We start from the raw sequence: 23,729 nt of genomic DNA, 5'->3' as shown, positions 1-23,729 counted from the left end.
GCCGAACCTTGAGGCTGATTGCTATAACTGCAAAAGACTGCATCAGGGTTCACCCTGTCCACCAGCAGCAAGAATCCGAGGCTATGTTGGGCACGGGCTCGCCGAAACTAGAAGTTTGAGGATTGGAAAAACATTCGATGCCTCTAATCATCGACTGTCCAATTTCTATGAGGTGTACAGGTATTTCTAATGAAGTGGCCAAGTGAATGTATATTCACCTAGGTATGATGGCAAATACATACTTAAGCTGTTAATGTATACTACGCATTTTTACAAGAAATGACGACATCAGAGACTGATCACAATCTTTAAAATCAATAGAATAAAATTTATTCATGCAAGAAGCCAGAACCAGCCAGTGGAACGAAAGTTCTAAGATTAAAGTCTTTTGCACTGTTATTGTATGGAACAAAAAGAATCGCATTGACTCACATGAGCTGATCAAAAATAATCAGACCTCAATTTTTTTTTTTTTTTTTTTTGACATTTCTTAAAGTTTATGGAACTGATACTGACACATTCTGTGTATTCATAGTAATACATTCTAACATTCTCATGCCCTTATCCACGCTGTCTCCTAAATCGGACGCACCTCCCCGCCACACTCGATCCTGAAACTAGTAACGCCTGCAGTGAGCCAGTGAGGGGAAAGCACAGGCCTCCTCTGGTATCCCTCAGGTCCAATGATATGCAGCAGAGAGTTCAGTGGAAACAGGGGTCAGGTCAGGTCACTCAGCACCTGCAGAACAGGCCTGAGCAGGGACACCTCAAAAGAGACGAGACGGTTTAACAAAACGAAAATAAATTTTCATTTTCCTTTACAATGATCAGCTAGACAGCTGTGTATAATGTGGTCTGAATTGTAGTGTCATTAGCTCCTTAAAGTCTATTATTCAGTAAATACTATGAAATGTTCAGTAACTAGAGTGAAATTAAAAGATAAATGTAGCTTGTATACGTGAATATAAAGAGAAGAGAAGTAAACAGCATATGTTTATAGATGCATAAATAAAACCGTAGATCAATAAAAAGGATGTTTCTTCACTGCATGTGATGGATATTCTCACAGTTTTCTGGTAATGTGGTGCTGTTGTGGTTGTTTGTTAATCACTTCAGTACTACTAAAATATCCACTGTGGTGAAAACTTGTTGGAGGTTGTAGGCTGAATAACTTAAGGATTTTCAGCAAGTTGATGGCACACCAATGCCTGTGCATTTAATTTAAAAAGCAGAAAGTAGCACATATACAAAACCTCTGCTGAGCTTTGTTGGACATGGTCCACCTTACAGGAAGAAGTGGGCCAGAAAGAGACTGGCTTCAGTTTGAAATTGTTATGGTTGTATATGTCTCGTACAACAGAACGGCCATGTTAAAGAAAAACGACGACATTATAATAACACACAAGCTTCACACTTTAGAGTTAACACGTCAGGACAGAGAGGACTTGCTCTCCAGTGTGTGCTTCTAACCCAAAGCATATGACAAGCTGGAAACAAGATGACGGATTGGGATGAAATTTTGCTGCCCAATAATGTCTTAACTCTTTGTATAGTGGACTTTAGTGGACCACTTAAACAATGGTCTTTCCACATTTTTGCCTCACTATTACAATCATCCACACAACGATAGGCCTGCAGAGATATCTTAATAACTGAGGTGGATAAGATGTCTTGGGCTTTAGCTTGTTTTAGGTATGTTTCGAAAGATTCCGAGGGTAGAAACAATTATTCTGCAGCTCTTATTTATATAAAAAAAAAAAAAAAAAAAAAAAAAAAAAATTGTCTGCATTAGCAAAGTGTTTGATTTTGATGTATAGCTTGGGTAACATTAATTCTAAGGTGTTACTATGGTTCACTGTCACCATAAAATATATGTGACCTATTGTTTGTTTTTACATGTAGCAGTGTGGGTGCAGAGTAACTCCATTTCATAATTTAAAAAAATAAAAAATGTTATGAATTCATAAATTCAACTTGTGAACTGGTAAACTTTCCCAACATCTTGTATTTCATGGCAGGATGGTAAGGCTTGTTCTGCCAGACCCCAACAGAGTTGGATTCTGGATCATGTTTATCCAACACAAGCAGTGTTTGTAGGTCGGCAAGAAAGTTCTGGAAAAAAGACGCATGGAGACTCTGGAAGTAGATGCACACCTTCTGTTTTAAGAGGTGCCTCTCTATTGGGCTGATATAGTCAGAGAGTGGACACGTCTCGTAGCTGTCCCTTGCCATGGTTCTTGGCAAATATGGAGCACTTACAGAAGGGAATTAGATTTTTATATAAACTTGCTGTCCAATGTGGATAGCAGACAGGACCGTGGATGATTCTTTGGGCCAGGATGAGTTGGCACATGATTGGTCAAATCTACAGTTGTATGGTTTTCTGCTACTGCTGCTGAAGTGGATGATACTGCAGCACATCTGAGACTGTTCACAAAGAGTCAGATACACTCTTGAGTGCTTATGCTTGGGTGCTGTTTCCAACCTTCAGACAAAACAACGGTCACTCGGTAGGACCTAGATTTTGGTGCTGCTTGAACACTGGTCAGTAGGGGCCAACTTCTGTTAATTGCCATTTGTTGCATAGTACAGCTACCTCCAGGGCAGGGCCAAATGTAATGTCCCTTGCAGACATTTCTAAAGAGCACTATTGTAGCCCATGTACTCTGTGGTGCGACTGCGTGATACTCACCCTCGGTAAAGATTAATTCGTATCAGTTGAGCAATTCTTATCAATAGTGATCAACAGCGCCACATTTGAGTGATCCCCATTTTCAGTAAAGCATGGTGGTATACCTTTTTGAGTGACAAAGTCCACCTTCAAGCTGTTACCAACTTGGATATAGTGCCTTCACTAATTCTGAAGGAAACCACCATGGCAGTCAGGAAAAAAGGAAGCGGAACAGAAGGTTATGTATGTAATCCCAGTTTTATAACCGAGTGGCAGACTGCCAGGCCACCCGGCTTAGTCCGGTTAACAAGACTGGCCATAGGATGAGCTTGACATAGATGCAGGTCTTTTATTGGCTACCGGCATGAGGTCACATTCAGGGTTATGAGATGGCATAACAACTTGGCTATTGATACTCGGAAAGGAAACAAGCAACCATAATCATTTGTGTTCAGTGGTTGAATGTACAAACTGGTTAAGTTGCATACATAGCCTAATGTTAAAAAAAATAATATATTAAATAGTAGATGCTTTTAAATTATTTTAATTCAACATGCTTTTTTTTTCCTCTAAGAACTTCAATTATGAATTTCACAAGAGTGTGGCATATGATTATGAAGTTTCTGCTCACACAGTAGTAGTTCTGACAATATTTCTAGTTTTAATACATTTTATATAGGTTTGTGTCATCAAATGAGATTCTATTCCTACACGTAAGTCACTTCAAAAATGTACTCACTAACATTTAAGCTGTGTGAGGTACATGGATTATTATTATTATTATTATTATTATTATTATTATTATTAGTTTTTATATAAGACCATGCTCCAAACAAGCTCAGAGGCGATATTTTGATGAAAGTACATTTTGGAGTTTTTCTAACATAGCAGATTGCTTTTTGGTTAGCTTAAAAACTTCAGGTTAACGCAGTAATGTTGTAATAGCTGGTCTTTTGAAAGCTACATTTACACTCACCCGCCACTTTGATAGGGACGCCTGCTCATTCATGCGATTATCCAATCAGACAATCGCATGGCAGCATTGCAATGCATCAAATCGTGCACATACAGGTCAACCCCTTCAGTTAATGTTCACATCAAATTTGTAATGGAAAACAATGTGATTTCAGTGACCGGCTGGTTTGAGTATTTCAGAAACTGCTGCTGTCCTGGGATTTTCACACACAGTCTCTAGAGTTTACAGACAAAGGTGCAAAAACATCCAGCGAGTGGTAGTTCTGTGGGTGGAAACGCCTTGTTGATTAGAGGGAGGTCAGAGTAGAATGACCAGATGGTTTGAGCTGACAGGAAGGGCACGAGAACTCAAACTGCTCTCTACTACTGTGGTGAACAGAAAAGCATCTCAGAATGCACAACACACTGAACCTTCCACTCCTGTTAGCCAACACCAAGAATGTTAGGCTACACTGGGCACCAAAACTAGACGAGTGAAGATTGGGAAAAAGAATATGCGATGTGTATGAGCAGGGGTTATGGGATTCCTAATAAAGCGAGCGTATAATTAATTATAAAATTTGCAGAACACAATCCAAGGCATTTGCAGAACACAATCCCAGCATAGAGGCTTAGCATAGAGGCATAGAGGATTTGACCTCGCAGCCTTCTAGCAACCCGTAGCACATGACTTAAACCACTCAGGACATATTTTCAAACTTGTGTTTAACTGTACTCGGTTGTGAAAATAAACACTGGATGACTACCAGCTGTTACTGTAGATTTATTGGCTCATCTTTGAGGTCGATTAAAGCTTTGAACTACTTTTGAGATGGATAAAAGTATTATATTCTGCTCAGCTGGTGGAAAAGCATCCTACACAATATGACTGGGATAACACGTTTACTTTAACGGTCAATGTTAAGCATTTAATAATGTATAATAACTGTGCATGAATGCTGGCAGAGCACCATGGCTGCTGTTTAGGTGTAGCTTAAATATGACCTTGTGTGACTGTATTTTTGACGATATATTGATTTAATTTCAGCGTAATGATGTGTGGTCTGGCGCTTTACCTCTTTAAAGCAACAAACAGACTGACTACTGATCATTGTGCCAAAAAGGGAGGAAAAAAAAGATGCCGTCTGTTGGATTTTATTTATTTATGTATTTATTTATTTTTGCATATGGCTTGTCTGTCACTATATTGGTGGGGGTCATTTGACTGAACATATGCCTCATCGTGAAGACCGAATAGGAAGTGCACATCAGCTGAGCCACTGTAGCCAAGATAGAGACTTCCCCTACTCGCATACGACTTTTATTTATATTCACTTTGGTTTGAGCTGTGGAGTTAAGCAGAGTTGGTGCCTTTTGTTTCCGAAGTGACTATACATAATGCGACTCGGAGGAACAGACTGGATTGTGCTTGAAACAGTTGTAGTATTATTAATTGCTTAAGCTAGTATAAATTAAAACATGTGCATGTGTGTACCTATATACTGCCCAGGAGTGGGTCTCTGTGTGTGTGTTTGCCAGTAGTAGAAGCTGCAGTAATGCGTGCCATCTCCCTGTTGTTGGGGGGACACGAGGTCCTGGAAGGCAACGTGAGTGGCAGTAACAGCGTCTCTCCGTTCCAGCTTGGCCCATCTCTCACTGCATTGGCTGCAGCTCTGACGCAGATAGACCCTCTTCCCCTCCCTCCCCTACTCCTTTTTTTCTTTTTTTTTTTTCTTTTTCTTTTCTCTCTCGCTGGCTTAGATGGCTTTTTGATTCATGTGCTTTCTGCACTTCCTCCCACTGCAACGTTCACCTCTGCTTGAGAGCAGCATTTTTTGTGTGTGTGCACCTTTACATTTCTCTTTCATTCATCTATTCATTTCTCTTCAAATTCTCGATCCACTTTCTTTCTACAGCATGGGACAAATCTTTCTCTTCTGTCTGTGTGTCCTGTATGCATCTCTTGCTTAGGGTTCAATCAGAAACGTCTATGCCATTCTATTTCATGGGGGGGGGCGGGTCTTGAATATAGCCCAAAATATTGATGACCCAAAATATTGACGTTTGAACAGTGGAAAAGGAGGAAACATCATTGCAACAAATGCATGCTTAATTGCTATTTTATGTAAAATACCTAAGGTAGTTAAGTGACATTTACATCCTGTGTGTGTGTGTGTGTGTGTGTGTGTGTTGCACCAGAATGGGTCTGTGTGTTTGTGTTTTTTTTTTTTTTTTTTTTTTTTTTTCTCCTTTGCTTTTTTTTTTTGAACCACAGAATAGCAGAGCCAAACATGGAGAGTCCCGTTCCCCCTTTTTCATTATGGCACTTTCTGCTCACATGCGCTTTACACAACACATGCTCAGACACACACAGTGCTTTATCGTTGACTCCACGTCACTCTAATGTCCATATGTATCACCAGTACATCAGACCCATTTACCCACTCGATATATTACCACATATCAAAAGGCTCCATTTTTTAAATTAGGGACTTTTATTTACTGTTGAATATTTTATTATATATATATATATAATATATATATATATATATAAATAAAAAAAATGTGTGTGTGTGGCTTGTTCAGGACAATTCACTAGTGTAGTTACACAGAAGCAGTAGATCAAAAAATAAAATGATCTAAATGATACTGTACAAAACCAGAGGTTCTTTCTGCTCATAAGGCAACGTGTGCATGAAGAGCTGTTCATAAAATTTGTCCATTTCATTTTTATGGTAGAATGCTAGAATTTCCCATGTGAAAAGCAGATGCTAAGCGATTGACTTCTAACAGGCAGAGCCGTTGCTGAAATAGTTGCAAGCAGCGCTGTGAGCACAAGCATAACTTTGCCGAGCCCCGAGGGACCAGTTTTTTTCATACGCCTGTCTCTGACGTCAATGCTCTGGCTGTCCTGTGGATCGTCACAGCAGACGTTGAGAGAAAGAGAGAGAATGTGCGTATCTTGGTGTGTGTGTGTGTGTGTGTGTTTGAGTGTGCAAAGACTGCAGTCTGCAATCAGGACTGTAACCTGCTGCAAACGTATTGAAGACGTGTGTGTTTTTGTTTTTGTTTTTTGTTACAGAGAAATAGGTGTGCGTTTTATTTGGGTGTGTATGTGCCTTTGTGTTGGGGTGGGACAATGTGTTGACAAAGCATTCATTTGGGTGGTACTTAAAACCAGTTGCTTGATGCTGAGGTCTCTGTGTTCGACATTCATTACATAAAACACACAGCGATGAGGCATGGTACGCATGAAGGATCACAGCAGCTGAATAGGATCAAATAGAGAAATGTCATTGCTCATTATGATCATTTTGGGTTGTTTGCTTCTCATTAAGCATCAGGATCCCCCACCCCAATATCATCACTGCTTGATGGAAATTAGCTATTGGAAACATTGTGGAAATTTTAATTAAGCAGTCTCACTAATACGAGAGCATTTGCATGCAAACTCGACTGTTTTTATGTATTGTGAGCTTTCAATATTTAAAGCGAACGTCTGAGCCATAATTCATTCAAGGGGGCTTCATCGATTCTACGACTATTCGTTCACCTTCACGTACAACTGTTTAGAGGACAACAGGAATAAGTTTCCAAAAATGACACATTGTATGTCGTAATACTTGTTTTGCGGCCCAAAACCACAGCAGTGTTATGGTGCTGAGCCAACATGCAGCTGACAGCTTTGCTTTATCTGTGCTTCGTCTATGAACCGAGGCTGCAATGGTGCTGTCAGGCATTTGAGTTTTTTTGAGAACAGTTAAACATACAGTAGCATTGTAAATGAAGAACTGCCGATATTGTGGACGTTTGGCCATGGTCATGCATACACAATAATGCCTAGATAAGTTTGGAATTGGAAATGAGTTTTGATCTCAAAACATTTTGTTATTTAAAAAAAAAAAAAAAACTACATATTTAATTATTCACAACAGAATTGCTTCCACTTGTGCCCTATGTGCTTCTTGGAAGCAAGTAAGCTGCTAACAAATGCTGATTTAAATGTTCCTCAACCTCAGCTACATCACTCCAGTTCATATTTGCTCTGAACTAGAAATGAGTGCAGGATTGTGGGGTTTTTTATTTTATTTTTTAAATTTATTTTAAATATTGCTCAGTGTTTTATAATTTTTCATTATATCGGTATCTACCCATTTTCTAAAATATAGTTGGTCCTATTTCCCAAAATATGAAAAACTAGTAGCCTAATTTAAACTGCCACGACCCTGACTGGGCAGTTACTAAAGGGTGAATGAATGAAATGACTGAATGAATAAACGTAGTCTTGCTTTGTCCCCTGAACTTCACATCTGACCACTCATGAAAAGTAAAAACATTTTTGGTCTCAAGCAGTTTCCCTGCAAATTTCCCTGGCACGCTATCTAAAGAACAAAAAGCATGCAAGTGCACCTCCTGTTCGTACCTGTATTTTCTATTTAGAATACATTCTCCTTTCATTTGAATAATGTATTTGGTTACATGCCTAACGTACACAACATGCAAAGCAAACTGATAGGAAAATATAGCAAGCCTATGGTTATAATTTCCAGGGTGTTATATGACCGTGTACAACCCATGCCTCTCACTTTCATAATTATCTGCGTTCATCTGCATTGTGTTCATTTATTTACTTATTTTGTTCAACTTTATTTCATCGTTACTCTGGATTGATGTTTGTTTGGCCACCAGTTTTGTTTTATCCTGAAACTTATATATATTATCCCTTGTAGGATTACCACTTAAGACAGATGGCAGACTGTAACTTTCACGACTCGGTTTGTATGAAATGTTTAGATTATAGCAGGGTTGAAGTTATACCATTTTATACCATTTCAGTACTATGAAATCGACCCACATTGCCCTCACACGTTATAATTATAAATAAATATAATATAAAATCAAATAGTTGTCCAATATGGTTGCAATTATGCCAGCCCACGAGAGCTTTACGAGCAAGCTTATTGTCTATGAATCAATCATATGCCCTTTAAATATGGACTAAGGTAATGTCAGGAAACATCTCAGGAAGTTCAGCAAAGTTTAATAACAGTATTAAAGTTAAACACGATCTAAATAATCATTATCCAGGTTATGACTATACAAGAAGTTTGAATATGTAAGTTCTCGGAAACAAATCCAAGTAAGGTCCAAAATCGAATACACAAGACCTCCTGCGATGTGTGTAGCTTGAGGACCTATTTATAAAGGTAATCCTGACCATTCCCATTGCTCTATGGAGCTAGCAGCGTCATGAATTTCAGAACTGTGTAGTGGTGTTCTAAACATCCAGTATCGTGTAGTCCATCAATCGGATGACTGAAGTCATTTTGCATCATTGTAATACCATTAGCAAAACAGTGGAACTTGAGAAGCATGGTTAACCTGTAAAAGTCTGTTGGCACTGGCACCGTGTAAGATCATGTCTTACATATTTCTTAATTTATCGACTTTTCATTAAATTGCGCTTTGTTAAAGGGATGAGTGGTTTAAGGGCAGGTAAAAAGTCACAATTGTAAATCCACTTGTAGCCTTAACATTTAGCAGTAGGATGATGTGGTTCTTTTTCACTGATTTTGTTTGGATTATTATTTTTATTTGTTTTTTTTAATTAATTTAATTTTATTTGAATGTCCTGAGAGACTCCAGCATCCACAAATTGTGGAATCAGTCAGTCAGTGAATGGTTTCCTTCTGTCCTTAATATACTATAAGCAGTTTGTTTCATCAGCCATGGAAAAAACTAATATACTTTCAAGATTACAATATTACATTGCATTCTTTACATCAAAGCTGTAATAATGAGAAATACAATACAGAGAACCAAACTATAAATGCACTAATACTGTGTGTTAAGCCATTAAAGACATTAAATGTATTCTCACATGTGTGAATTTCTAAAATGGCTGGAACAGCTGCTTTTAAAATATTGCTTTCTTGAATAATATGCGTTAGGTGAGTAAAGCCTTTATGTATTTTTGAGAAACGATGAAAGAACGTTCTTGGTGGTTTAGACACGGACTGTTTGAACAGTAGTATTATCGAGCTCTAGGTCCGAGAAGTCATTTAAACAAACAACGTTCTAAATTAGGTTGTGTTGTGCAAGATTGGACGGTTACTTGACGCAACGTGCAAGATTCCTTGAACTTGCTTCTTATGGAGTAAAAATATACAAAGAGTCTCACAAATCATTTAAAAAAAAAAAAAAAAAAAAAAGAATTGGAACAGGGTGACTATGCAGTTTTTGGCCCCCAGTCTTGTCACAAGTGCTTACTTCATCACTAATGCAGGCACATCGGCACAGCAATAGTTATTGGATTATAAACTACTTCCATATGTTCCAGCGTCCCATCCCCCATCAAGCGCTCATCCATATTCTACTTCAAACCCGACTCCCACCTCATTCAAGCTAGTCACGACCACTCTGAGCATCTCAACGTTAGAAAGTGTGTTTAGGTTAAGGTGGCATCTTAAACTCGAAACGCCTATTGAAAATCATTATCTAGGATTTTTTTTTCATTAAACATGTAGGATGTCTGAATTCTGTAAATGGTAGTAGAAAGCTGTCTGGGGTGTGATTACTGATATTTTCACATCAACTTAGCATACACAGAATGACACACAGCCATGTATTGGTTAACGGTTAAACTATGGCTTCGTTGCTATGGGAAACAATTGTGAGAGTGTGAATTTTTTTTTTTTGTTTTTTTTTTGTTTGTTTTTTTTTTTGTTTTTTTGTGACACGAGAGAATACATTTATAGCATACCGATTTTGAATGACCTAAAACTGTGTCTTATGGGTGTAATGATATGGAATATCATGGTTTCGGACTCACTCGATTCCATCGAACCCCCGTGCATTTTGCGTTCACCTTATTTCATCACAAATGCGCATGGAGAACACAACACGACTCGCCATATTCTTTTATTTTCTTTTATTTTTTGGTGCTGTTATGCGCAGCAGTGGACCTCCTTCTGTGTCCCGCAACGTTCCCCTGCCACCCATGGTACACGTGTGTTGTGGAAACTAATGATGTCATCGGCTAAAACACATGCACAGGTTACTTTACTTCCTGAACAAGTGCGAACCTGAATACGATTTACGTTCACGTTCGCAGGAATCGCGATACAGTCTCCTTTAGTGAAAAATGGATCAGTTCAACAAAACAGACTTCATATAAAAACCATAATGAACTTCCCTTTACTTTCACACAAACCGTTGTTACCCACATGAGGACGGGTTCCCTTTTGAGTCTGGTTCCTCTCAAGGTTTCTTCCTCGTATCATCTTAGGGAGTTTTTCCTCGCTACACTCACCACCGGCTCCCTCAATAGGGATAAATTCACACACTTAAAATCTGTATCCTTTGTTTTTTGTATATGTTTCTGTAAAGCTGCTTTGAGAGTGTCAATTGTTAAAAGCACCATACAAATAAAATTGAATTGAATAGTGCAACCGAACTCAAACCATCTCCTACAGGTAGTCTCAGGTTTGGTATCGTAGTGTGCTTCCCGGTCCACACGACAGCTTTCACATTACCAATTTTTCATGCAAAACGTGCTCTGTTTTGGACTAATCTGCCAGTGAGAAAACCCCCTTAAATTACTCAACCCCACAATTCATCATCTTCCTGTTTAACTTGGATCAGGATAGGCTACAGGGTTTTTTTGTTAAACACTCAACACTTGGCTGGACCGAAATGTTTGTGTACCAAATAAGAGTATTACATACAAAACACCACGCCAGCTACGAAGTTCATAGCTGCAGATATCTACTTGGTAGAGGAATATGCAGGATTCAATAACACATATAGGGCTTCAGAGAGCAGCCTGACTTTGACAGGAAACCTGACCAGAGAGCTAATGTTTCATTTTGTTGCATTCTAATGCACAGCTTTTGTTTCATTATACGCTTCTAATAGTCTGAATGGACCACCCAAATACTGATCAAGTTTCAGTTATGGTTCTTATATAATGATGAATTAATCAATTGAAAATGTTCAACTAAGGCACATATACAGGCAATGCTTATTATTGCTGAAACGAAAACGCATCATATTTTTTTTTGGTTTGTATGTTTGTTTATTGCAGCCAAAAACGCTTGATTTTGCTGAGGCTATTTCAAACTTTTTGCGATGCAAATTGCAGATTTTTATTTATTTATTTTTTTTGCAGTAAATTACTTGAAATCTTTCACAGTGATATTTGTTGGTAAATGAGACCTTTTTAGCTGTGCCCATGTTGACGCATGTGAATCAAAGAGGGCTTTGACTGAACGCACCTTGTGATGTCGTCATACGATGCATCTGCGAGAAAAATCGCAAGCTCCTCCGAATATTGAAGATGATATTGCGGTTGTAGAAAGTAATGCAAAAACTCAAGCAAATTCTGGAGGGATTGCCTTCTACATTGCATTATAACTCATGCAGTTGGAGTTTGATTATTGTTACAACGCTAGTGTGTGTTTTATATTAATATAAAGAATAATTTTGTAGTCAGTTCTTAGTGGTGTAGAAGTTGTCAGTGCACTTGGTTTGCTTGGTCTTTAGTGCTGTCATCGTGACCTAATTCTACCCCAGTCGAGTCTCCTCTGTAGTTTGTTTCACTCTAGGCAGCATGCACAGGGTACTAATTAAAATTTGGGAAAAAAAAAAAAGTTCTAACAAAAAAAGGGGAATGTGTTTGGATGGCAAGCAGGACCTGAAAGAATCCGTGATTCAGCAGTTATCTGCATTTTAACCCATGAGGCTCTGCTCAACAATAGCAGTTATTGAATTTCTTTTGTATTTACATTTTCCTTGTCTTTCTGATTTAATTATTGCATGTTCCACGTTTGACTTACTTACTACGTATTCCAATTTGTTTGCTATTTATTATCTGCTTTACATTGATGCACAGTCATTGAATTCATTATAAAATATATTTTCGTGGTTAATGAATGTCCATGAATATCCATGATTAGCCCTCGACGCCTAGAACGCCTCTTTTGCAGTTTTATTTGACGGTCAGAAACGAATGCTAACGTTTAGAATTGTTGGACATAATAGACACGTGGCTTGGTGAAGCCTAAACAGAGGAAGATGACATCATAACCATCGCCTCGCAGACGAATCTTCATTATGAGGCTCCGCACAGGGTGCTTAATAACAGGAGAAGGAGGGATGTGACACAAAAGAGGAAAAATGGCGTAAAATGGCTCTTTTAAGTCACATTTGACAAAAGCTCTGGCTGACATTTTCTGCTTTAGGTTTCCTTAATGCATTGGCCTTGAACAGTGGTGTGTTCCCACCCACATGTGGTGGCATAATTTTGTTATAGAGAAGCTTCCTCCACACATGATGATTACCTTCTCCTTCTTTTTTTAGCAAAACTGCAGCCGACAGTGTCGTTATATTGTATTGCGAAGGCAATGAGATGCTGAATTAGAAAGACTGTAAGCAGATTGATTGATTGATTTTTTTTTTAGGTTATACACATTGCATGCTTAATAATGTGACGTACAGTATAAACTGATTGAAATTGATCATATATAATGCTCTAATTTTGATCTGATTAATTGATCAGATTATTTAGACCTTTCCGTGCAACATGTAAAAGTATTTCAAATATTTCCCTCTCTGTTTTCTGCAAATTCTAATTCTGTCCATCATTTGATTTCGTTGGGGGCTTATGGGAAACCAAATATGTGTTCAGTCAGAAACGCGCTTTGAGAAAAGTATTCTGCTATTATGTGGGCATTGAGACGTTTTGTGTGAAATGAGAATGAGAGAATCGAGTCAAGTCGACGCATATGAAATGCTACTGTCTGGGCAGGGACTAGCGGTCGTAGTGTTTGTAGGAATTCCGATACAATTGCACTTACTTGGGTAAAAGTGTGCTTTCAGTGTGCTTGCAGATTAAATATTTAGGCTCCGTTTAGCTGAATATAAAGAGTTGTGGAAAGCTCAAGGTGAGATTGATGCACAAACCCATCCTGATATCTTACATAACCATCCATCCAGCCATGCATCTTCCATATGGCTTATCCTACACAGGGTCGTGGGGGAGCCTGGAACCTATCCCAGGGAGCTGGGGGCACAAGGCGGGGGACACCCTGGACGGGGTGCCAACTCCTCACGGGGCACAGTCACACACGTGTTCACACACTACGGACTATTTGGAAATGCCGATCAGCCTACAACGCATGTCTCTGGACTGGTTGAGGAAACCGCCGAAGCACTGGGAGAACATGCAAACTTCACAGACAAGGCGGCGGCGGGATTTGAACCCCCAACCCCAGAGTTGCTGTTAAAACTTGTTGAAATGCTGGACAGACATCATGAACCTACAGTGAAGATGGTTATCAAAACCTCAGCAAAATTCTATATTGTGACATAAATCATGCATCATATGACATTTGTGACCATAAATCAATCTTTGTTTATTTTAATTATTTATGTATTTATTTCGTAATGGATCATTTTACCAGCATCCCAGAGGTATTTTTATCATGATGCTGAAATTAAGACCTGTGCCAATGCACATGCTTACTACATTTGCTATTCTGAGCCCAGTTACCTTCACTGTATGAAACTTGGTTTCAGTTCTGTAACGTTACCCATAATAAATCTTCAGATATGGTTCAGGTGGTTAGCAGCCAACTTTACAGATGCGGTACGGTTTCTGGGTCCCTTTCTGTGTAGATTAGCTAACAAAACACTTTTTGCACTAGACGAGTTTATCCACTGAGAATGAATTGCTCAGATTTAAGAAACGTCTTAAGGTTTTGTGAGCCGTGTGCGGGCCTGAAAGACGTCAGTAGGACGTCAAAAAAAATGACACAGGAAATCCTTTGAGTAAACCTCAAAGTTTAAAAAAAACACGCCTCGTGGAACAGAAACCAAACGCGTGTGATAATTATAAAGGGCTGGATGGCAAACGTCTGTAAGTCTAAATAACCAAGTGCAGTTTCTCATGCAAGCAGAAGCAGAGTGATGGCATCGCCAGGGTGTGCGAGTTCTGGTTTAGCATCACCGTGTAATAATCAGTGAGTCTAACTGTAGGATAATCTAACACCAAAGATGGATGGGAGTTCACTAGTAGGCTATTCATTAGTAGTTAGGTTTTCTGTGAAAAAATGTGCTGTGATTTTTACAAATAAATACACCTACACTTGAGGTCATAAGTTTAGCATAAACCTTGCAAAATCTGCAAAATGTTAATAAGAGGGTTTGTAAAAATTGTTTTGTTTTTTATTTAGTACTTTTCTGAATATTTCACATAACAGCTGTTTACATATAGTCCACAAGACACAATAATAACTGAATTCACACAAGTGAAAAAGCTCAAAAGTTTACATACACTCGATTCTTAATACTGTGCGTCATTACCTGGATGATCCACGGCTGTGTTTGTATGTTTTGTGAGAGTTGATCATGAGTCCCTTGTTTGTCCTGAGCAGTTAAACTGCCCACTGTTCTTCAGAAAAATCCTCCAGGTCCTGCACATTCTTTGCTTTTCCAGCATCTTCTCCATATTCGACCTCTTTCCAACCCTATGACGTTGAGATCCGTGTTTTCACACTGAGGACAACTGAGGGACTCGTGCACAGCTATTATAAAAGGTGCAAAAACGATGATCGGTGCAAGTTATTTTGTTTAAAGATTTTAATTTTTTTTCATGTAGTATTTCCCTTCAGAAGCTACAAAAGAGAGGTGCATGTTTCCTAAAAGACAAAACAATGACAAGCTACTTACCTGCACATATTCTAAGTGCGGTGTGAATGCAGGAGGAGGGTATCATGTTAAAACTGCACTGTTTTATTTTCTTCAGTATTTGAGATTTATCCCCCCCTTACATGTAGGACTGTGTGATATTTTTGTCATCTCACATCACGATACACAATGCATATCACGATGTACAACTTAGCTAACCAACAGTAGTAAAATAAACAAAAAAAAGTTCAACAGAGTTTGATTATACTTTTCTTTTAATGCCTACAAAGCCAGAAAAGATTAAGTTAAAGCATTATTACATATATATATTTTTAAAAAAGCATCCATTCAGTACCATTTTAATTTGTAATTATTAAAAAAAATACATCACCATACCAACGATATCTCAGAAAAGTATATTGCATAATCATTTATCATGATATTGATATATTGCCCAGCCTTACTTGCAGAGCTGTACTAGCATAATATTACTGCAGAATCATTTCTATGCAGTGTTGAACAAATACAACATCGACTATTCATTTAAATCTGGTCAGGATTTTTCGTGTATTTTATTATTATTTATTTATTTATTTATTTTTACCTCTTTAGGTTATTTACTGAAATAATGACACTTCTGTTCATTTATATTTTTAATGCATGTTTAATATTTAATGTAGCAGTGCACAACGACATGGTGTACATTCTGTGTACATTTTGCTGTGATGTGGCACAAATATGAAAAGGAATAAAAGAAAATGCTGCAAACACGGAGATCTCACTCGCGCGCGCGCGCGCGTTCGCGCACACACACGCACACAGACCGAGAGAGAGGACTGACGCGTGCTGACGTAAGGAGCGCATCAGACCGCCTGCCGCAGCACTAGCAAACAGTTTGACTTCTACTTATGGCTCCGTTTAATCGCGCGCACATGGGTGTGGCGAGCAGGAATGTGCTTTTATGGCCACCTTGTGTTCATTCATTCACCGGAGCGGTGTCGGTCAGTAGAATGCTCCCATTATAATGCCTGCATATCGGTTTGATCGGGCCGTGGGCGATTTCCGTTTAGCAGAGAAGCAGCGCAAAACCGGCAGCAGAACAGAGAAGGAAGAAAACGCACGCGATGAAGGAACTCTGGAGATGTTTGGGGTTATTTTCTTCTTCTTCTTCTTCTTCTTCTTCCTCTTCTTCCCTTTTGCGCAAAGCATGAAATGTGTCCGTTCTATTCTCGCGTTCATTGCGAGCTCCTATTAAAAAAAAAAAAAAAAAGACCGTCCAACCCAGTGAAATTACTCCCATCACGCCCCCAATAGCCCCCCGACTCCAGGGAAAACACACACACACACGGAGACAACTTTTGCGTCTACGCCAGTCTGTCCGCTCGCGGCGTGCGACCAAGAGCGCTTTATATTCTTCCTTCCGCGGACACCCAGGAAGCGAGGAGGAGTGTGTGGAGTGAGTGGTTTTTTTTTTTGTTGTTTGCTTGTTTTTGTTTTTTTACATCAGCTGGAGTTTTGTGGTGCGGTTCCGGCTCGTGCGAGGAGACACGAGGTATCTATCCTTCGCTCGCTCGCTTGCGCGCGCGCTTCGGCGTTTCCGGCATTCCCCCCCCCCCCCCCCCCCCCCCCCCTTCGCAGCCGGCTCGGACCGCACCGCGGTACCCGGATAGTCCGCTTCCTTCTCCGTTTGGCTTGATGAGCCGCCGGACTCTGCCTCTTTCAGCAAGACTTTTCGGTGCCGCGTTTTCCCCCTCTCCTTTTCTTCTCCTTCTCCTCCTCCTCCTCCTCCTCATCATCCTCTCCCGTTCTGTCGCGCTTTCCAGTCCGACATGGAAGATGGGCCGCCTTCGACAAGCTGCTTCAGAAGGCTCGCGGACTGTTTTCTCGGCTCAAGTAGGTACATTTCGGTTATTTATTTATCTTTTCCCTTACCTGACATAATCGTGCTGTTTGGTGTTTGGACCAAACATCTATTTATGTTTTCTTCTTGTTTGCAAACTTTTTTTTTCCTTTTTTTTTTTTTTTTCTGTTCAAAGTTAGCAGGCGCGAGCGTTTTTCATTTTTGTTTTTAGAAAGTTTCCGATGCAAGTTCATGGAAATAGCCTGTGGCACATGGCTGTCATGTAGCCATCACTATAGTCATATTCTAACACTGTGTGTAACTTGTTCACTGCAGTGAGACCAGCATTAATATTATGCGCACCGGGCTGTGTGATGTACAACCTAGAGCATGGCAAGAAAAACAAACTTTAATGTTAGGACATCCCAGTAAGGATTGAACCTGATGCTGTCACCAATTCTCCTGTTTTTATATTAGTGAGAGCTGCTTTTTCTTTCTTTCCTTTTTTTTAACTAAAATTTCCAACTGGAGCACTGGATTTCCGTCCATTTGTGTCACTGATGAGATTTGTTTTTGTTTGTTTATTTAACCAAAGTTGTAAATGCATGACTCTTGGTTTGGTAGGAACCTAATCTAACGTGCCATCAGCACTATTTTGAAAGCTATACATCTGTCAGAAAAAGCGTCACATCACTCACCTCACTCACCACCTGGTTTGTTTACGTATTTGCCACTAGGCCTGTCTTTTGGTTTCGCTGCCAGCTAAAATAAATTTCTTCAGTGCACCAAACTTTTCATAGTGCACACAGTGCAGGATTTATTTATTTATTAATCTTCACCATCTGTGAAAAGTTGAATGAGCTCTTTTTTTTTTTTTTTGTCTTTTTTTGTTTTTGTCTTTTTTTTTTTTTCTTTTTTTTTTTTAAATATACATAACAGGCCTCTGTGCTTCCTTTGCCATACATAGGCCTCTAAGCCAATTTCAAGTGGTAAATCCTTCACATAATTATCATCACACGTGAAAAGACCTTATGTATAAAACTGGGAGGTGTGCTATCAAATCTGCTTCACTTTCTCCTTTTTTTTAATATGCAGTTTTTCGCTTCAGTGGCATGCAGTTCATGCACATATTTTATATGCATCACTGAGAGAGAGAGAGAGAGAGAGAGAGAGCAGGCGAGAGAAAGAGAGAGCGAGGGCACACTTTACTGTAAGAACATACAGACCATACAAAAAGATTTTTTTCTTTCTTTCTTCAGGGATGTTTTAATATTGTTGCAGTACAACAAGTGGGGCTCATATGTGAGCAGTAATCAAACTGGATTTAATCATATCGCGTTATCGTCAATACATTGTTTTATCTGAGCTCAGCGTGCCGGCGTGTTTAAACCGAACACTGCCTATTCAGTATCACTCAACAAGTCGATGCTTTATTCATACGAGCTGCTTTGATAGTCAGTGATTGTGTTGGTGCACGCTGCCAGTCGTAAGTTTTTTTTTGTTTTTTGGACTCCTGGGGTTTGTTTTTATTACAGTTTAATCGCTAGGATATCTAGATCAAACTTTATAATACCAAATAACAGCAAATTAAATAAACCTAAATATTTGCAGAACTTAACTGCCTGCGTTTCTAATGACACTTTAAAATAAGTGCTTTTATTAATGGCAGGTGCCCTTCATAGGGAGGGTAAATGTGTTCTATAATCGATAGGTAAATGACTCAATGTGGTGTGCTGTAGGTGAAGAATGAGTTTAGCCTTGACTGATTTAGATAAGATCTATATTGTTCCGATTTTAAAAAAAAAAAAAAAAAAAAAAAAAAAAAATCCCTTGATTTACTCAATATTTAATAAGAAACATTTCTTGACTTCTATTTGTTATAGCTCATTAGTAAAGCAGCTAAAACTTGACTGGGAAATTTTACAGAATCTGGCAATCTTTTCTGTTCTTTGTCAGAGACGTGGATGCTGACAGTATTGTTATGCGATCATTCTCTATAATTTTCTTTCTTTTGCTCTCTTCTATGGTGGTCTGGCTTTATAATATGTAATATGTAAGTTCTGTGTCTGGCACGGGGGGCGGGGTTGTTCTGTCTGTTTGGTTGGAGTTGTATGTTTAATTTGAAAAATGTTAATAAAGAAACCTTGATCAAAAAGAAAAGCAGCTAAAGCTTAGCAGAAAGTTCTGTACAGCTACTGAATTTTTCCTCTCTGGTCTGATTTAGTGAAGTGGTTTGTTCAAAAGAAAAGCTGGGGGGAAAAAGATGAGAAAAAAACAAAAGTGTTTAAAGACATTTGGACAGAGAAGTGTGTGTGTGTGGTTTTTTTTTCTTTCTCTTTTTCAAGTCTTCAAAGTCATTATAAGCACTATTGGTTAAGTGCTACAAGGTAACACTTTGTAAGCCAGTAACTTTCTCTTTAATTTCCCTGATCTAGGGTGTTCAAAATGTTTTGACTGGTAGTGTATATTCTGATAAGTTTATTTCGTGGCTGCAGTGGCAGGTGATTGTGAGCAGTCTTCATGCTATTAGGAACATGCAGCACATTTTGTGGTTTACCACAGTACGATTTGCGTCACAGCATTTTGAAGACTCAAAGGTGTAACTTTTTTTTTTTTGTAAGGTTTGCTTTGTATATTCTGATCAAGATAGTGAGTACAGGAACCAAACCATATTTAAATTCTCAGCATATGAATATATATATATATATATATATATATATATATATATATATATATATATATATATATATATATATATATATATTTTTTTTTTTTTTTCTATTTAACTGCACAGATCAAGTTTCAAAGGAAGAACATTTTCTTGAAAATATCAAATGAGTACCTAACATTTGAAATAATGTTTCTACAAGTACATATTTCATTGTCTGTCATTTAAAAACATGGTAAGTATGTACCTTCTATAACGTAGAGACAACGAAGCAGTAGGCGTCTCATCATAATAAGACGGCTTCGGTAGTTTGTGAGCGTTTTCGTAGCTTTTAACTATGACTAACACATCTTGGCCCCTTTCCATACCTTCATCAGCTCTAATTTACGTCATAGCCATAATGACTTTCAGGACATGGCAGAATATGAATGATCTTGTTTTGGTCCTACTGAATAAAGAAGACGTGCATGTCGTGAAGTTGCCGAGTTAAACCTGATTAAGGGTTGGAATCCTGACTTGACATTAATACTAGCTTTTCTTTTCACTTAACATAGTTCTTACAGGTTTGACCCACACAATAAGCTACCCAGCTTGCTATTGTGTCTTTAAAACCAGTTAGGAGCCTGTTGGCATGAAATGAAAGGAAGACTAGTGGTGATGTCACATGACCAAAGTTGTCACAATCGTCTGCTATAATGAATATGACACAAGGACGTCAATCACTTGGAAAAACAAGGGCAAGCAGGTGAAACAATGAATGCGTCACTGCATGTGAATGAGTGGGAGTATGAAATGGAAAAACAGGCCAACTTTCAAGCACAATGGTAAATGTTTTCAAATCGAGGAGCACATCCAAGTAAGTTCATGTGAATTTATACTCGATTTACACTCACATTGACGTGGACAACTGGGCAGTATGCGATTTTTGGTATGTTCTGGTCAATGTTTGTATACTGCCGTGCTCACCAACCCTGTTCCTGGGGATCTAACTTCTTGAAGACTTTAGCGCCAACCACGATCGTGTCCACATGACCATCTAATCATCGCCTTAAGAAGTTCTTGATCAACTAAAACAGGTGTTTAGATTTTGGTTGGAGATGAAACCTGCAGTAAGGTAGATCTCAAGGAAGAGGGTTGGTGACCACTGATATATTGAGAATAAACACGTTCTATTCCAGTACGTGTCTCATCGCTGTACTGGAGAGGTGGCCTTATGGTTGTTTTACACAAAGTTCTAGTGGAACATGTCCATGACCGACACGAACAAGCCGCCTCTTAAAGCTCTTGGGGGGGGGGGGGGGGGGGGTTCTGGACCTTCAAGACTCTTAAAAATGTAAAGCGACAGACACTACAAAAGGAAGATGTGAAAGTGATCCTGATCATTAAAACAATTGTCTTTTCGTTGCTTTGAAAAAATGTTATTGTGAATAATTTATATTGTGGAGGGGAAATAAATCCTGAATAATGAATGAATAGTTTACATGACATCTGTTGGGCGGTCAGCAATGAACGGAGTTGAAAAATAGTTTTCAGACAAAATAGTTTTGTATATTTAGCATAATTCCGGTAGTGTGTAAATATTTGTTTGAAATACTATGCAAAATGCACATACATAATGCTTTTTATGTAAGTAAATAAACTTTTTATAGGTATGCGTAGAAAGCACAGAGAACGCAGAGCTGGTGCGAAGTAAACCATTAAATAGTTGCACATTAGATACACTTGCTCATTCATGCAGTTATCCAAATTAGCCAATCATGTGACAGCAGTGTAACGCATCAAATCAGGCAGGTAAAGGTTAGAATGTAAGTTAATATTCACATCAAACCTCAAAATGGGGGAAAAATGTGATCTCGGTGACTGACTGTGGCATGGTTGTTTGTGACAGACTTGTTGGTTTGAGTATTGTGGTTACACGGAGTGGTGCAAAAAAAAAAAAAAAAAAAAACCATCCAGCTTACGAGCACACTTCTTACCTGCTTGTGCAGAAAATTTGACCAATCTAACCCACTCCTGCAGTTCATTTTGTTTGTATCTGCTTGCGATATTTTCTATAGACATTGGTTGGTTCCGTTTTTCAAAACATTGACAAATTAATAATTCAAACCCCAGTGATGCAAATCCAGGACAAAGCAGTTACTAACGATGAGTGAATAAATGGTGTAAACATGTTACGTAGCACCACACGAACACCAAGTTTGCTCCCATGTTTATGACCCCTCCCCCTCAGTGAGCAAAAGTATTGGAACAGATGGTCTTAAAGTAAATGACCTTTTAATATTTGGTTGCACATCTCTTTGCTTGCAATCGCTACATCAACCTGGAGACCCACTGACCTCAACAAACTGTCGCATTGTGTTGGAAGTGTGTTTTGGGTTATTGTCTTGGAGTTCCTCTCAATCAGATGTTTCTGTAGACTTCTGAATTCATTCTGCTTCTACCATCATGGGGTTATGTAAATCAGTAAACATTAGGTGAGCCTGTTCCAGAAGGAGCCATGCAAGCTCAAGCTATGACACTACCTCCATTGTGCTTGACCGATGAGCTTGTATGTTTTGGATCATGAGTAGATTCTTCCTTTCTCAATTCAGTTTTATTTGTATGGTGTTTTTAACAGTGGACATTGTCCCAAAGCAGCTTTACAGAAATAAATAAATTCAGAATAGAAATTTAACATGTATGAATTTGTTCCTAATGAGCAAGCCAGAGGCGGCGGTGGTGAGGAAAAACTCGCTGAGACGATATGAGGAAGAAACCTTGAGAGGAAACAGACTAGAAACGGAACCCGTCCTCATCTGGGTGACAATGGATAATACTATTATAAATAAGTCCGTTCTATAAATGTGCTAATACTACATGGTCAAATAGTGCAGTTGTGTAACCGAGAAAATACATTACAGTTTTTACATGACGTCTGTGTTGTTGAACTTCTCCACTGTTCACTGATGGAGGCTCGAGTGCAAAAATGTTTCTGGTAATTACAGTCTTAAAGCTATCATAGCAATTGGAGTCCTGGCCATCATAACATAACTGTTCACATGAATTGAGGTCCAAATCCATCTTTATGGTTTTTAAGTGGTACCATCCTCAGCAATCCCAGTGACCTCCAGGCTGCACCAAGTGGGGCCATCCCTCAGCAGTAGAACTTAACTTCCAGCTGACAAGAACTCCAACCAGAGGAATGGCATCAGGATGGATCAGGCAGGTCCGGAGAGCAGAAGCGGTCAGGATCACTGTTATCTCAGGAGTATCATGTGTAGCTTGACAGAGGGGGAGAGATGGAACGAGAGGGAGAGATTATTAGGTATGGTTATTGTCCCATAATGGTTAAGGACAATGTACTTTGCGTGAGTGCAAACAGAGACTCTGGCAAGACTAGCTATGACGGCAACTAAAGGGAGAACCAGAAGGTATCACAGACATGAGCGCTCCCTGGGACGTAAGGCAGCCAGCCACCCCACTACAACCCCCCCAGTTCGAATCCCAGTTCACTACAACACTCCATGCTTATGAGCCCTCAAGAGCTGCTCCTTTACCTAAAAAAAACAAACAAAAAGAAACAGTTCACAAAAAGCTTGACTAAACAAATATGTTTTCAGCCTGGACCGAGACTGTGTCTGAGTCCCGAACACTAATTGGAAGGCTGTTCCATAACTGCGGGGGGGGGGGGTTGTAAGAGAAAGCTCTTCCCCCTTCTGTAGCCTTCAGTATTCGAGATAACAACAAATAGCCTGCACCTTTTGATCGCAGTCTTCATGGCAGATCATAAAAGACCAAAAGGTACTGTGGCGCGAGACCGTTCAGTGCTGTATAGGTCAATAGTAATATTTTATAATCAATGTGAAATTTTACTGAGAGCCAATACATTGTGGATAAGGTAGGGGCATGTGGTCATATTTTCTGGTTCT

The 23,729-nt window shown here is 39.0% G+C and overlaps 1 protein-coding gene across 6 annotated transcripts in view; it reads left to right on the top strand.

Annotated features, from left to right (window-relative positions):
- The window catches only part of pde10a (phosphodiesterase 10A), a 112,237-nt gene that overhangs the window by 21,550 nt on the left and 66,958 nt on the right, over positions 1-23,729 (top strand). Inside the window, exons 1-2 of one of the 6 annotated variants that reach the window (XM_047154390.2) lie at positions 16,197-16,769; positions 17,137-17,210. The exons of 3 other annotated variants lie outside the window; for them this stretch is intronic. In XM_047154390.2, coding sequence (XP_047010346.1) covers positions 17,150-17,210 — 61 coding nt within the window. In that variant the 5' untranslated portion in view covers positions 16,197-16,769; positions 17,137-17,149. Of the gene's footprint in view, positions 1-16,196; positions 17,211-23,729 lie in introns of those variants that run through there. 2 more of the 6 variants (XM_047154388.2, XM_017463432.3) reach the window with 2 other exon arrangements.

The sequence above is a fragment of the Ictalurus punctatus genome, chromosome 3, assembly GCF_001660625.3.
Source record: "Ictalurus punctatus breed USDA103 chromosome 3, Coco_2.0, whole genome shotgun sequence".
In the NCBI taxonomy this organism is placed as follows: domain Eukaryota; kingdom Metazoa; phylum Chordata; class Actinopteri; order Siluriformes; family Ictaluridae; genus Ictalurus; species Ictalurus punctatus.
Note: the sequence above shows the minus strand (reverse complement) of the source record. Positions and strands in the feature narration are given on the sequence as shown.